Source organism: Numida meleagris, chromosome 1 (genome assembly GCF_002078875.1).
Source record: "Numida meleagris isolate 19003 breed g44 Domestic line chromosome 1, NumMel1.0, whole genome shotgun sequence".
NCBI classification, from domain to species: Eukaryota; Metazoa; Chordata; class Aves; order Galliformes; family Numididae; genus Numida; species Numida meleagris.
Genome location: NC_034409.1, coordinates 60110274 through 60124330, shown reverse-complemented (window position 1 = coordinate 60124330; position 14057 = coordinate 60110274). Strand labels below are relative to the sequence as shown.

At 40.2% G+C, this 14057-nt stretch overlaps 1 protein-coding gene across 2 annotated transcripts in view; it reads left to right on the top strand.

Annotated features, from left to right (window-relative positions):
• The window catches only part of KIAA1551 (KIAA1551 ortholog), a 28316-nt gene extending 14878 nt beyond the window's left edge, over nucleotides 1-13438 (top strand). Inside the window, exons 2-5 of one of the 2 annotated variants that reach the window (XM_021389064.1) lie at nucleotides 1445-1529; nucleotides 5459-10923; nucleotides 11812-11886; nucleotides 12242-13438. In XM_021389064.1, coding sequence (XP_021244739.1) covers nucleotides 5499-10923; nucleotides 11812-11886; nucleotides 12242-12387 — 5646 coding nt within the window. In that variant the 5' untranslated portion in view covers nucleotides 1445-1529; nucleotides 5459-5498 and the 3' untranslated portion in view covers nucleotides 12388-13438. The remainder of the gene's footprint in view (nucleotides 1-1444; nucleotides 1530-5458; nucleotides 10924-11811; nucleotides 11887-12241) is intronic. The other variant, XM_021389060.1, reaches the window with a different exon arrangement.

Below are 14057 nucleotides of genomic sequence, written 5' to 3'. Positions count from 1 at the left end.
CTAACTTAAACCCCCCCGTCTCAGTTTAAAACCGTTCCCCCATGTCCTATCGCTATCCACCCTCGTGAACAATCATTCCCCCTCCTGTTTATATGCTCCCTTCATTGTGGAAGGCCACAGTGAGGTCTCTGTGGAGCCTTCTCTTCTCCAAGTTCCCACATTGTGATTCTGGGGCCTCTTGCTGCCTTTATGTTAACTTAGTGATGTGTAAGGTCTTACACACCATCAAACTACTATGTGCTTTCCCTACATATTCTCTATTTAGGTGTTTTCTGGCTCCAGTATACAGGGCTACAGACTTAGTTATACAGTTATAGTACTTCATTCCATGAACATTATATTTTCTTGGAATATCTTACTTGATTCAGTAGACCAAAACTGTAACATTTTTTTAATTGTGTTTTAGGCTTCATTTACAAGAACTGCTCTGAATGAAATACCTTGTTTTATGATTTTGGTCCATCATGTCAGAGGTGGATGTTGATGGGACAGCAGCAAAGACTGAACCTTCCTATCAATCCTGTTACGTTTTGTAGCCTTGTGACAGGTGGCAGCAGAGGGGCAGTCTGATGAAACGATGTCTAATGTAAGTGCGTATGACACAGAAGAATGTCATTGAATTCCTCTGTGCAGAAAAAAATGGCACCTATTGACATTCTTTTCCAGTTGTTGAAGACTTCTGGAGACCAAACAGTGCATGTGAGCACAGTGAGGTGGTGGTTGTTCTGTGTGTTTCAGCAGTGGTGACAGTGGGTCACCCCCTCTGGTGCAGATATTGACAAGTCAGGCATGCAGGCTCCTGTTCATGGCTGACGGAAATGCGGAACTGATGGTGGTGACTGTGTTGAAAAGTAGTGTTTTGTAGCTGATAATTTTGCTCTATCAAGTAGTGTTATTGTGTTCTTTGTAGCTATTGTAGTTTTGATGGAAATAAGTAGGAGGCATTACTTTTGGAACGACCTAAGTATTTTTTGCCTAGTGTTTTCCCCTAGAGAAGGGCCTCTTAAGAATAAATAATAAAGAAAGTTGCCAGTGGAAACTGAAAGCTTTCTCCCTTTTATTGTAAATGAATTTAGACAATGTTTGTGTAAACTAAGTTTAATAGAAAACCAAAGGAAACAGATTTCCACTCTGAGTGTATTGTTCTTTTTCCTGTTGAACATCTAACCTTAAAACAGAAACTCATTCCAATTAAATTTGGAAACTTGGGCCACCTATGGAGACAACTCCCAGATCTCTGTGCAGGTGCAATGTGAGTTTTCCTGGTAGAGTGATTCAGGGCCATTGGTTATTGTGCAGGCCAGAGGCATGCCTCAGACTGAAGGACAAGTCTAGGTACAGGTACTTTAGTTGCATAATAGGGAACTTAATGAAGAGCTGTACTGTTACTCCCATGTTCACTGAGACTCTCATTTTCTTTCTTTACACTCTCACTGGATAACAGGCATGAGCCCATGTGGTAGTTGCTGCTGATTTTTGAGGTCTGTGGTCTAGAGGAGAATATAGGAAGCAAACTGATGCAAGCATGTGTAAGTAGTCTTCTCTGTCTTCTAGAGCTCTGTTCTGATATTGATCTTCTCAAACATTTTTCCTAAGGCATGCACTTTCTGCCAGATACCACTTTAAGTGGCATGTTTGGATAAGTTAAATTCACATAATGTTTTTAAGTTGTGGTCTGTTGTGGACTGAATGTTGTCATAATCCATCTAGCGAACACGAACTAAGGCAGTATTACTCATCTTGGTCTTGGCAGTGACAAGAATTGGGTTTTCCTCTGGACTAGGTTGTGCATTGCATAGTCAGTTTCTTCTGTTTACTGCTGGATGGCAACTTTTGTTCACGCATCTAAATCATGATCATGGAATGTAAATCTATTAAACAGCCTCAGCAGTTCCTGTGTTTAAGGAGGTGATTGCTTCATCTCACGATTATTTATCAGGAAATCCCCAGTCAAATGTTGTTGATCTGTAATCTTCAGCTTGAATACAGAAGCCTGTATTCTCACCTGAGCTTCATACATCACTGTAAATATTGCTGTAATACTGCTGTTCATCTTGAAGGATTTGTGCAGTTTTAATGATTTTGTTAACAAATTCCGTAAGTGGTTTTGTTTTCCAGTTTCACTTTGTACTGATGCCTTTGAGAGCACAAAGTGAGTGAGTGAAGAGCTACAGCTATCTTTAAATCTTGAAAGCAATGCTTGGGCAATCAACTAGAAAGCTCTTAACTTTCTGGCTTTTATAGGCTACCTCTGAATTGAGCTTCACATTCTAAAATCGAAACTGGGAGAGACTTAAAAATCTGAAAGTCCTCAAAAGAAAAGGTAGGAATAATGGTAGACCTTAGGGGAATTGTGTGAAATGTTTTGTTGAGAAATTAAGTCTAACGCTCAGCATTCTTGCTAGTGAGTTGCCTTTTTTTTTTTGAGAGAGAGAGTTCTTTTTTCTTTTGCTTTGCAGGTACTAGCTCTAACAACTTTACGTTTATGATTCAGAGGTAACAGCTGTACTCAAATGGGCTTGTTGATTATCATTTTATGAGGACTGCTCAGGATGTAATGCCTTGTTTTATTGTTTTGGCCCACAGTGTCAGAGGTGGATGCTGGTAGTATAGCAGAAGAGGTCGAACCTTCCCACCAATATCCTGTTATGTTTTGTTGCCGTGTGACAGATGGCAGCAGACGGGCAGGCTGATATGGAAGTGCAGTTGAAATGAAGGTGTGTCGTTGAACTCCTTCCTGTGGAGGAAAAAATGGTGCCCGTTGACATTCGTTGACGCTTGCTGAACGTTTCTGGAGACCAAACAGTGGATGCGAGCACAGTGAGGTGGTGGGTGGTGCGCTCCAGCAGTGGTGACAGCAAGAGTGGGTCATCTCCACTGGTGCAGATTTCTATGAGCATGGCATGCGGGACTCCTGCATTCCTGTCAAAAACGCATTGCTATTGGTGGTGACCGTTGAAAAGTAGTATGTTAGAGCGTAGAATTTTCTCTATCAAATAGTGTTATTGTGCTCTTCGTATCTGCTGTAGTTTCCATGGAAATAAATAGGTCACTCTTAAAGCAACCTCCTGTGTAAATGATGGAATGTTAATGTGTGAAGAGTTAGATTGTGACTGTCACCTCCTGAAAGTGTGCTCAGCAACAGGAGAGATGATGATGTTATCCTCGTGCTTCAGGCATATAGGTGAATGTGTCTTAACAGAATTGAGGCTGTTTTCCATGTAGGTACGTGTGCAGTTAACAAGTGTCATAACTTACATTTCTCAAAAATTAGTAACTGACCACACATCAGGGAAGAGAAAATGTTGTGTAAAATGAGACAAGCACATTATTACAAGAGATGTTTACTGAACCCATATCCATTTTCTCCTCTGGATAAAGAACTGGCTAGAGGGCCGTGCCCAGTGGGTAGTAGTTAATGGAGTTAAGTCCAGCTGGTGTCTCCCAGGGGTTGGTGCTGGGGCCCATCTTGTTTAATATCTTTACTCATGATCTAGATGAGGGGATTGAGTGTACCCTCAGTGAGTTTGCAGATGACACCAAGTTGGGAGGTCATGTCTATCTACCTGAGGGTAGGGAGGTTCTTCAGAGGGATCTGGATAGGCTGGATTGCTGGGCTGAGGCGAATGGGATGAGGTTCAACAAGGCCAAGTGCCAGGCCCTGCACTGTGGCCATGATAACCCCATGCAACTCTATAGGCTTGGGGCAGAATGGCTAGATGACTGTGAAGAGAAAAGGGACCTGGGGGTGTTGTTCGATGTGTCATGGTTTTGTGATTTTTTTTTTGTTGTTGTTGTTGGTATTCCACCTCATAACATCATGTAAAGCACTGGCAGTTAAAGAGTTAATGTCCTGTTTTCCATGGACTGCCTTTTTGGGTGCTTAGTTTTTGGAGGGGGAGGGGAGGAGCTGCACTCCCCAGGGGTCTTTGTGTCTGGAGGGGCTGGTGAAGCCACATGGTAGACCGGGAACTCTCTTCATATGCAGCGGAGAAGCACGTAGTTCCCCCTGCAGCTTACGGAGTAAGAATCTCAGCTTTGAACTCTCTCTGTTCTGATTTATTGGCCTCAATTTTGATATCATATTTAGTAAATTAACATTCCTCCTCCATTGTTGCCACTGTTTTATTTTAGACCTGTTTACGGTTTTCCTACCCTTCCCCTTTTCCCTTTGTTTTCCCCAGGGCATGGGTCTGTGGGTTCCCTGCCGCATTAGCCATGGGACCGGTCTGGGCCAGCCCCTAAACCACCGACAGTTTTTCCTCCTTTTTCTCTTTTCTGGGCCTGTGGGCCTGCTGTCCCCTTGTCACGGACACAGATCCTTAGATAACACTGTGACGTGATGCTTGGCTGAACATGAGCTGATAGTGTGCCCAGGTGGCCAAGAGAGCCAATGCCATCCTGGCTTACATTAGAAATAGTGTAGCCAGCAGGAGCAGGGAGGTAATCATCCCCCTGTACTCAGTGCTGGTGAGGCTGCACCTTGAGTGCTGTGTTCAGTTTTGGGCCCCTCACTGCAAGAAAGACATCAAGGCCCTGGAATGTGTCCAGAGAAGGGCAATGAAACCGGTGAGGGGTCTGGAGCGCAGGTCTTCTGAGGAGCGGCTGAGGGAGCTGGGATTGTTCAGTCTGGGGAAGAGGAGGCTTAGGAGAGACCTCATCACACTCTACAGCTTCCTGAAGGGAGGCTGGGATGAGGATGGGTTCGGCCTCTTCTCCCAGACAACAAATAGGACCCGAGGAAATGGTCACAAGTTGTGCTGGGGAGACTTAGATTAGATTTTGAGAGAAAAAGGTTTTCCTTATGAGTGGTCAGGCGCTGGAATGGGCTGCCCAGGGAGGTGGTGGAGTCACTGTCCCTGGCTGGGTTCATGAGGTGTCTGGATGAGGTGCTACGAGATATGATTTAGTAGCTTAGGAAGTAGTAATGGTGATAGGAGGATGGTTGGAGTAGATGATCTTGTAGGTCCTTTCCAACCTTGTGATTCTATGAATCTATTAATTTTGTCATATTTGAAGGAATAATTGAAACCCAGTCTTGTACAGAAACTCTGGCTAATATTCTATAGGATCCTCTGCTCTTAAGCATTGCTTAGTGCATCTGTGTAAGATGGTACAATATTTTTTCCCATCAGATTTCAATGTAAATATAGCAATATATTATTATGTTGAAAGGTTGAATAATAGAATGAACAGAATGATGTGAGGATTTTGTTTTTCATAGACATCAATAGAATTGTTAACTGCTGCTCTGTCTCTTGTAACTTAACTGTGTTCTGGGAAATTATCTATGCAGCTTGACATTAATAATGCTGATGCCCACAGGATGCTCCAATGGGGTTTCTGTTTTATGTAGCAAGTGAAGTTGAATGGTTCTGTTTGCTATGTGTTTTAAATAACTTCTTAATAAGTGAAATATCTTTTGATAGAAAGATTAAAGTTTGGTTTCTGTTTTTAGAATTTCAACTGTGGACTGAAGAAAAAGAAATCCAGAAAAGATGGACTGGAATGTAAGACCGCTCCAGAATGCTGATGCACAGAATAACCCGCAAAGTCAAGAATCCTGTTACACTCAAATGCTTTCTAATGCACAAGCTTTTCCTCAAACAAAAGCGCTTTCCTCTGAAAATGCATGCAATTATGTGGGAAATAACCAAGTGTACCTACCAACTGTTAATCCTGCTTTACCAGGATCATCTGTAGCCATAAAAAGTTTTCTTACCTCAGAATACTCAGTCAATCAGTCTCCACCACCCTACGTACCACCTGCACCGCCGCTTCCCAATCAGGCATCACGTGCACAGGGGGAGATGACTCAGAACTCTTGGCAAAACTCTGGTAGGGTTCTTTCTTCCCATAGGAAGTTTGCTCTCCTGTCTTCTCAAGTGAATGGTGGAAACAGCATGCCGAATGCACTTCGAGGACCTCACTATGCCACCTCTAACAGTTATGCTGTTTGTTCACAAATGTCACAGCAGCGTTCTCTGAGAACTATGTTGCATCAAAGTAACCGTGAATGCATTAATTCTTCAAAGCTGGGGTACGTGCCTCAGTGTAATGCAAATACCTCTGCTGCTTCTCAAAGCAATTCTGTACCTGTCAATCAATCATCTGGTCAATATCTCCATTCCCAGAATAATTGTTTGTCTTTTGGTACATCTGGGCAGCATGTCCAAAACCAAATACATAATTCCAGTAATCAGATTCAGTTTTCACAGTCACTGAGTCAAAATACTGCAGCAAGTGTGCGTCTGCCACAGTATGTACCAAGTCAGATGGGAGCAGGAGCTCCTAGTGGATGTTCTGTGCCATCTTTGTTGCCTGCTAACTATGATTCAAAAGCTGTAGCACAGCCTTTGCTAGGTGCACAGCAGGCAGTTCACAATGTTTTTAATAAATACCCTCTCCAGAGCTGCCCCTCAGACAAGAAAAATACTTCCAGTTTTAACAGTGTTCAGCAACACCAGCTAAGACATCAACCGGGAGATGTCAGTCAATCGGTCAGGAATGGCTATAATTCAAGTGGAGATGTTACAGTAAATCAGCTCTTCAGTGAAAAGTCTGCACCCCCTACTGACATTGCCTTAGAACTTTATGATATTCTGCAAGGACCGGTACCTTTTTCTTCAGCAGATGCTTCGCAGCCACTGTGTGATCCTGTTTCAGTTCAAGAAAGACAGACTGTTAGTTCAGTGAACATGCCTGCTAATTCTCAAACTTCTTTAGCAAGAGAAAATAAAAGAAAAATGACAGCAGACACTCTAGCTTGGGAAACTCAAAGACTACAAATTATTAAAAGAAAATGCAGCCTGCTTGAAAAGATGCACCAGTATAGAAGACAATTGTTGACTTCAAAATGTGACAAAAGCACTTCCACGCTTCCTCTGAGTTATGAAAATGCACTCTCTAATTGTCTTCCCCAGATGCCCAAGCAAAATGTAGTACCTTCCCTATCACAGGCAGTGAGGACAGACAGTCAGCAGCACCCTCTTCTGAGATCTTCACCTGAAGAAAGAAATGCCAAAAACATAACTGGTGGTGACAGCAGAGGGTTAGAGGTTACTATGGGTGATCATCAGGTAGAGCAGGGAAGCCTTTCATCAAGGCCCCTTCCCGTTCCTTCACACAGTGAACTTACAGCTCTATTAAATAATCCTGAGAGTTCTCCCATCTTGGAACAGCAGAATGCCTTGGCCTCTTCTCAGAAAATGCTGACACCCTTGAACGATACTTCATGTCATAGTCAACCAAACAGCTCTAGCAGAAATGCAGCAACAAGTGCGGAAAGTTATCCTGAGAACTCAGCGTTTCTTCAGTTTGTATTGAGCAGCACAAATATGCTGAAAGAGAAGAAAGCTGGTACTATTGCTGATAACATACTGACTAATCTCCTTTCTAATGAAAAACAACAGGTAGATTTAACAGGCTTGGGTGGAAGCTTACTAAAAGACACTAGTGAGAAAGGTGATTTGGTATCTATGGTCCACACACACGCTCCTGTATCAGAAATGATAGAATCTAATGAAAATAAATTCCATGGGGATGTAGCTCAGAAAAAAATGCAGTTTACTGAAAATTCATGTTTTAAACAGAACAAAGGTAATTATTCTCTAGAAGAGCTAACTGCATGTCTGGGCTTATGGAAAAAACATGGTCTAGAACCCGTGAGTGTTCAAAATAGCCAGTCAAATGAAAGCACCACAGCAAATCAGATCTTGCCATTACCTCACAGCCAAAACACAATGAATAAGAGAGAACAAGGTAATCTTCTGGTTAGTACAGATGTAACAGTCTTGCCTTTAACAACCACCTCTGTAGGACAAAAACATGATGTGTCAGGTTGCAATTTGATAAAAGGTTTAGAACTCCAAATTGCAGTTGTCTCTCCTTTAGTGCTTTCTAACCAGGGAACTCAGAGTGAGCAGGCAGACAAGTGTCCAACATCTGCAGATAAAACCTATCCAGTGATTGACACAGGAAGTATACGCAGCATGCAAGAGGAGGGGAAAACTGTTTTAACTGTGGTAAATACTGATAAAGGAATGTTAGAAAGTGTTTCTTTATCACCTGATGACTGTGTTCTGATACAGAAGGAGGACCCGTGTTTACAACAGACCAAATCAGCTGATGGAAAGAGAATAGTAGACAACAGTGTGAATGCAAATGATTCATGTGATAAAAACCAAAGGAAACTCAGTCAAACGAGGAGAGATGCTGAAGAAAATCTACAAAACAATCTTCTTCCTGAATTGGGCCAGAGTTTTTCTAGTAAAATCTTCCAAGAAGGTATAAAAGACCATGAAGGCAAGGGAGCAGTGCTAGAGACACAAAATAATACTCCTACAGCTGTGATAGAAGAACAGATGTTCTGTATTTCTAGCGTGTGTTCTCTTGTTGAAGGTGATAAATCGTATAATCCACAAATAGCAAGCATGTTCAGCTCGGTCCCTCAGACACATGCATTTAACAGTGGTACCCCATCAGAAGAAAATGCATCTGACCCCAGGCAAAAGGAGCAGCTGCTGAAATTGAATAAAAACGACCTGAGGGAGAACACTCCTCAGCGAGAGACCTTGCTGCAAAAAGCACTGCGAGAACCCCAATGCTGCATTAGTGAAGCAGATAAGATTTTGAATAGTACTATAACTAGCCATTCTAAGAAAGCAAGCAGTGGCAAGCTTCCCAGCACAATGATTACCTCAGAGCAAAAAAAGCCAGTAAATACATCTTTCAAGTATCCTGAAAATGACTTGGGAATTCTTGCTAGTATAAACCAGGAGTTAGTTAGAAATTCACTAGATTCCTTGGTAAGCGTAACTGCTGAAACAAATGCATTCACTGTTACAACAGACAGCAGTAAAGAAAACATCGCATCTGCTAAAAAGAGCATAGAAGAAGAGCTGCATGTTTTTGGAGCAGAACCCATTACATATCTAGATAGTCAGCTTACTGAACTTATGAAAGAGTTTCCATTTGGCATTGAAGGAGCTGACATGCTAACAAAAGAACCACTAAGAAACAGTTTTGTGGCTGAGCAGACAGAGAATCAAACTCAAAAAGAGACTCATGTTTCTGACAAAGAAACTGATTCAAAGAACCCAGTAGATCAGCTACAAATTGCACGGTTAAACTCTGGTCAGGTGCAGGAGTTATTTCCTGAAAAGAAGCAATGTTCCTCTACTGAAAACAGTGGAGCAATGAGTCAACAGTCTGAAAAGATTTCAACCCAGGAGGAGAGCCTTGAAAGTAGTGTTCAGCCCAGTCAAAGTCTATATACGGAGAAAGAAAACTCACAGCCCACTTCCAGCTCCGGAAATAAAGAGGTTTGTAGTTTAATGGGTTGTCTATCTGTATTGGGTGAAATGTCACAGAGCTCCTGTAAACGTAGAACTTCTGTTTCAGATAAAAATGCCGATCAACTTTCAGAAGCTGAAAACACTAACTCTGCAGGGAGACAAGAAAACAACAGTAAATCTGATGCCATAACGAAGAACAAGTGTGTGGCAGAAAACCCACCAATTTGTGAAAATGTTGAAAATAGCATTCAGGAAAATAAAAAAGATGTATGCAAATATACCTCTGTAATGAAGAAAAAATCCAGGCTAAAGATGAATGGTGAACACAAACCACTTTCAGCACAACTGGAAAAAATTAGACCCCTTAATTTTTCTGAAAAACAAGATATGAATAAATCAAAGAGCAGTTACCGGAAGGAAGAGATGCAAGAGTCTAGAACTCCATTGTTAAGGAAAGAATTTCATTCTGACAAAAAAGATCGTCGGAAAGTGTCAGAAGGGGAATTGTCAGAGAAAGCTGGTTGTACTGATGTAGATAATATGATGAAATCATCTGAAAAGAAGGAGAGAATTTTCAAAATGAAGTCCCTTTCAAAAGATAAAACCAAAACAGATTTGGCCAAATCCCAAAGAGGCATTCACAAGTGTACAAAGTCAGAGAATGTTGCAATTAATCACACTGAAGCCTATCAAGGACAAAAAAGAAAAATCTGTGACAAGAACCCAGGTAAAGAACAGAACTGCAAAAAACGAAACAACATACTTGGACAAAATGTAGGAATTAATACAGAAGGGAAAGCAAAGTTATCGCCAGAAATAAAACGTGACAAGCTGAATAGTTGTCATGCTGAAGCGATCAAGTTCCCAAACTTTGGCACTGTAGACTTAAAGTCAAGCAACCACAACTTTTCTCAGCATAAATCTCTGAAAGCCCGTCCGCCACAGGAGGAGTCATACAAACAAAAGAGGAAGGACGATATGCTTGGAAAAACAAACTCTAAAAAAACAAAGGTGGAAGATGAAAGACTAAAACAATCTGAAACAAAGAATTCCAAGCAGCATTCATATAATCACAAGATAAGTACCGACAAGATGAAAAAGTTGAATGGAGAAAATGTCTGGAAACCTAAGAATTCATTAGCAGATCGCTCTATGCTTAAACTACAGAGGATAAGGAGTCGATCTACCATCTCCAAAAGCCACTTTCCCAACAAAGACAGACATCTTGATGGTCAAAACAAAGAGAAGTGTTCTGAGAAAATGTTTTCTGATAAAAACTTGCTCTATTTAAACAGAAGAACAAACAGATTAAAATTACATCTTCAGAAGGAACCCAAAAAACACTATCTAAATAGAGTTGCATTTAAACGTACTGCACAGGAACGCATATTTCTGACAAAGTTGGACACATCACCTGTCAGACCTGTCTTGCATGTAAAGTCCAAAGTATCACAACATAGTCTAGATTCAAAAAGAGATGCATCTCTCTCCGAAAATGAGAAATCGCGGAAACGGCAAGTACTTGAATTTAAGCTGTGTCCAGAGATACTGTTCAGAAATTCAGCCGCTGATGGTGAAAGCTTAGCTGCAAAGAATTCTCTGGAAAAAGAGAAAAGTACTGTGGCAGGTATGGTGAATACATACTTCTTCCACTTTAAAAGGCATGTATTTTCGTAGTTCAGATGAGATTGAGAGTCATGAGTTATGTAGAATGCTTGCATGTAAAACTGAGTAATTGTGAGAATTTTGGATATCCTTATGATTTGTTTTCCCAAATAATTAAGAAATTTTTGCAAATGAAAATATTTTTCTGTTCATGTTATTCAAAGCTATATGCGTTGAAAGTGTGGGACTGTAGAAGTTAACAGTTGAAATTCCTTATCACAGAACTGCAGAATCACAGGATTGCAGGGGTTGGAAGGGACCTCAAAAGATCAGAGTCCAGCCCTCTAGCTTTCTGATGAACTCTAGCTGTGTGTTAAGTTGAAAAAAGTGGGACACCTTCAATTTCAGATTTTATTCCTCTTCTTTAGTCTTTACAGAATAAAGTTAGTTTAGAACAGGGTAGTTTCAAATAACTTTGCAGGAAGGTTTTCTGTCCTACTCATGGCAAATAGTTTAGCTGGAAGAGGATGGAGAGGTCGTGTGAGGCCTTGAAGAAGGAAAAGGCTTGGGCCAGATTTTTTTTCTGACTGCTGCAGCATTTTCTTAGTCTATGTAAACTCTGCCGTCTTTGTTTTAAGTCGTCTTCGTTCTCCTACCTATCCCCGGTCTTTACACATTTTAAGCAGTAAATTGTGAGGCATATTTACGTCTAACACGGTATTTGATATAAATATAAATAAAAACAAATCTTATGTTGTACTTACCGGCCCTTGCAGTAATCTTTGTGCCCAAAGAAAATATCCTTTTGCATGCGGTAGTATATATGTTATAGCCTAATACTGGGTAGAGACTGATGTTTGTCATAAAGGAACTTAAAACAAAAACAAAACCCTCTTAATTTTCTTTATAGGTGTCAAGAGTAAAAAAGAAGATTGGTTAAAGTATGATTCAGTGAAGCAAAAAAAGCTGAAAGAGATCTTTACAGGTGAACTGGCTTTTGATTGTTGGTTGATTTTTAAATAAAAGTTGAATATTCTCTGCTTGGTTTTAAGTGTTGCTTTAGAGCAGCAATTTTTAATAAACTATTTTAATTGATTCCTTAGAAACTCTGCTGCCAAAGTGGGTGCTGCTGAGTAGACATACAAATTTCAAAGACTTGTGGAAATTTTTATTGTCAAGAGAATATGTTGTTGGAGATCAATGGAATTTTCTAGCATGCATGTGTGCATTTGAATCATAGCACAGGTGATGAGATTTGTCCAGAGCCTTAAATCATAGGCAAAGCCCAAGCTAGCTGTTGGCAACTTTTGCTTTAACCTGCTTCTCTCCCTGTCTTTCAGTTGAGGACTCTATTCCGCTTGATACAGCCATACAAATACTGGAAGGAGATGATGAGGCTCTTCACATTCCGATCAAAGACTCAAAACAGATGTTTCAAACCTACAGGAAAATGTATCTGGAAAAAAAGATGGAAAAGCCTGGATAGCACTCCTGTGTCATACATCGTACTTGATATCACTGGGGAAAAAATGCTGACAGTAGAATACTTTTTCCAATTTACTTCGTATTTTTGCATAAGTGTTTATATTTTTTTTCAGCAAGTTCTCACCTAGTACTTGTGAATGAGTGAGAATTTACTTAATGTGTATTTATTGCACAAACAGGCTTTGGTGCTGAAAATGTCATTGTCGAATGTTTTATTTCTTTTTTTTTGAAAGTACGGGAGATAGCCAAATCTTGAAAAGAAATAAAAGATACATTAAAAAAACACCCTCAAAGTCATTTAAGTCATCATCATCTGTTTTCTTTTCTAATTTTGGAAAAATTCAACTTCTGATACTTTCCATTGCTGGCAGTGGAAAAATATTTCTACTAGAAAGAGATTACAAGGATTCTCAGGCATTATGTGTTTATTTTCTATTTATGCTAGTTTGTTTTTTGTTCTTCTCGCAAGGCATTTTATTATTTGTAGATTTTTTTTTTTTTGTAAACTTGGAATACAGATATAAACCCCTTAAGTTTGAAGATAAGGGAGTACCGTGAAGTATTTATGCTGCTACTCGGTTTTCTTCAATATATTTTTGTAGAAACTATAGAAGTTGAACTCTGAATTCTTCATCTGAACACAGTGCTGTAAGCTGGCAGCTCACTGAAGAATCCTCCCTGCTTCCCTCCCTCTCTTTCTGTTTTCTTTATACCTGAACGAGAAGTGCAGCGGTTGAAGTGCACGGAGTTCAAATTCGCTTCTGTCAAGACTATGATGCTCATATTGACCAGACTGTAATTAATTCTTTGTGTATAAAGTATTAGCTAATGTTTGCCTAGGGATTCACTGTGACATAAGAATTATATTTGTTGTTGGATGTCATTTTTTAAGTGCCTTTTCAGTGTTGTTCACAATTTTGAATTGTCTTTTTTTTTTTTTCAGAATTGTTCTGATTCTTTTTATCTGTTTAAGCCTTTATACTGAAAGTACAACCTCTATAGATATTTTACTGAATGACTTTTTAATACTTAAAATAAACTTTCAAAGGCTATGTCTAGTCTTTTTTTAGTTTAAAAACTATATAGTTATATTTATGGCAGTTAGGTAAATTAGCATTGTAGATCAATCCTGTAGATCAAACGCAGCTTTAAAATGAGTTTCAGATCTTCCTCCTTTGAAAGGTTTCATAGTTAGGAGTGAGAACTGGACTTGAGTCCAAGCTTTTTGATTCAATTAAACTAACAGAATGTACTGTACCGTTCTTTCTTGAATTACCTAAAAAGCCTTCAGTATTACTCCAGCCATGAAGAGGCATGGTTGTAGGGATCTTGGATATAATCATGCCGTGAAGCATAACATCACAATTTCCTATTTCTCTCTGTACACTGAACTTGGGGGGGGGGAGGGGGGTGGAAGCTTTCATTGGAAGTTTTCCCTTCCACTATTTGTAGATTTCTTCTTTCAAATAGGCAACTACTGATGAAGTTCTGAACTCCCCACTTGTCTGGCCCATGTGCCCTACTAACTTGTATTGTTTCTGGGTGGGTGCCCAAGTATTAATGAGTGGAGAACTTTGTCAATTTTTGTAACGATCTTGGCAACTCTTAAGAAGGTTTTATTTCACACTTTCCTGGGTGTTTAGCAGCTGTATGATACTGGCTGCATTAAAG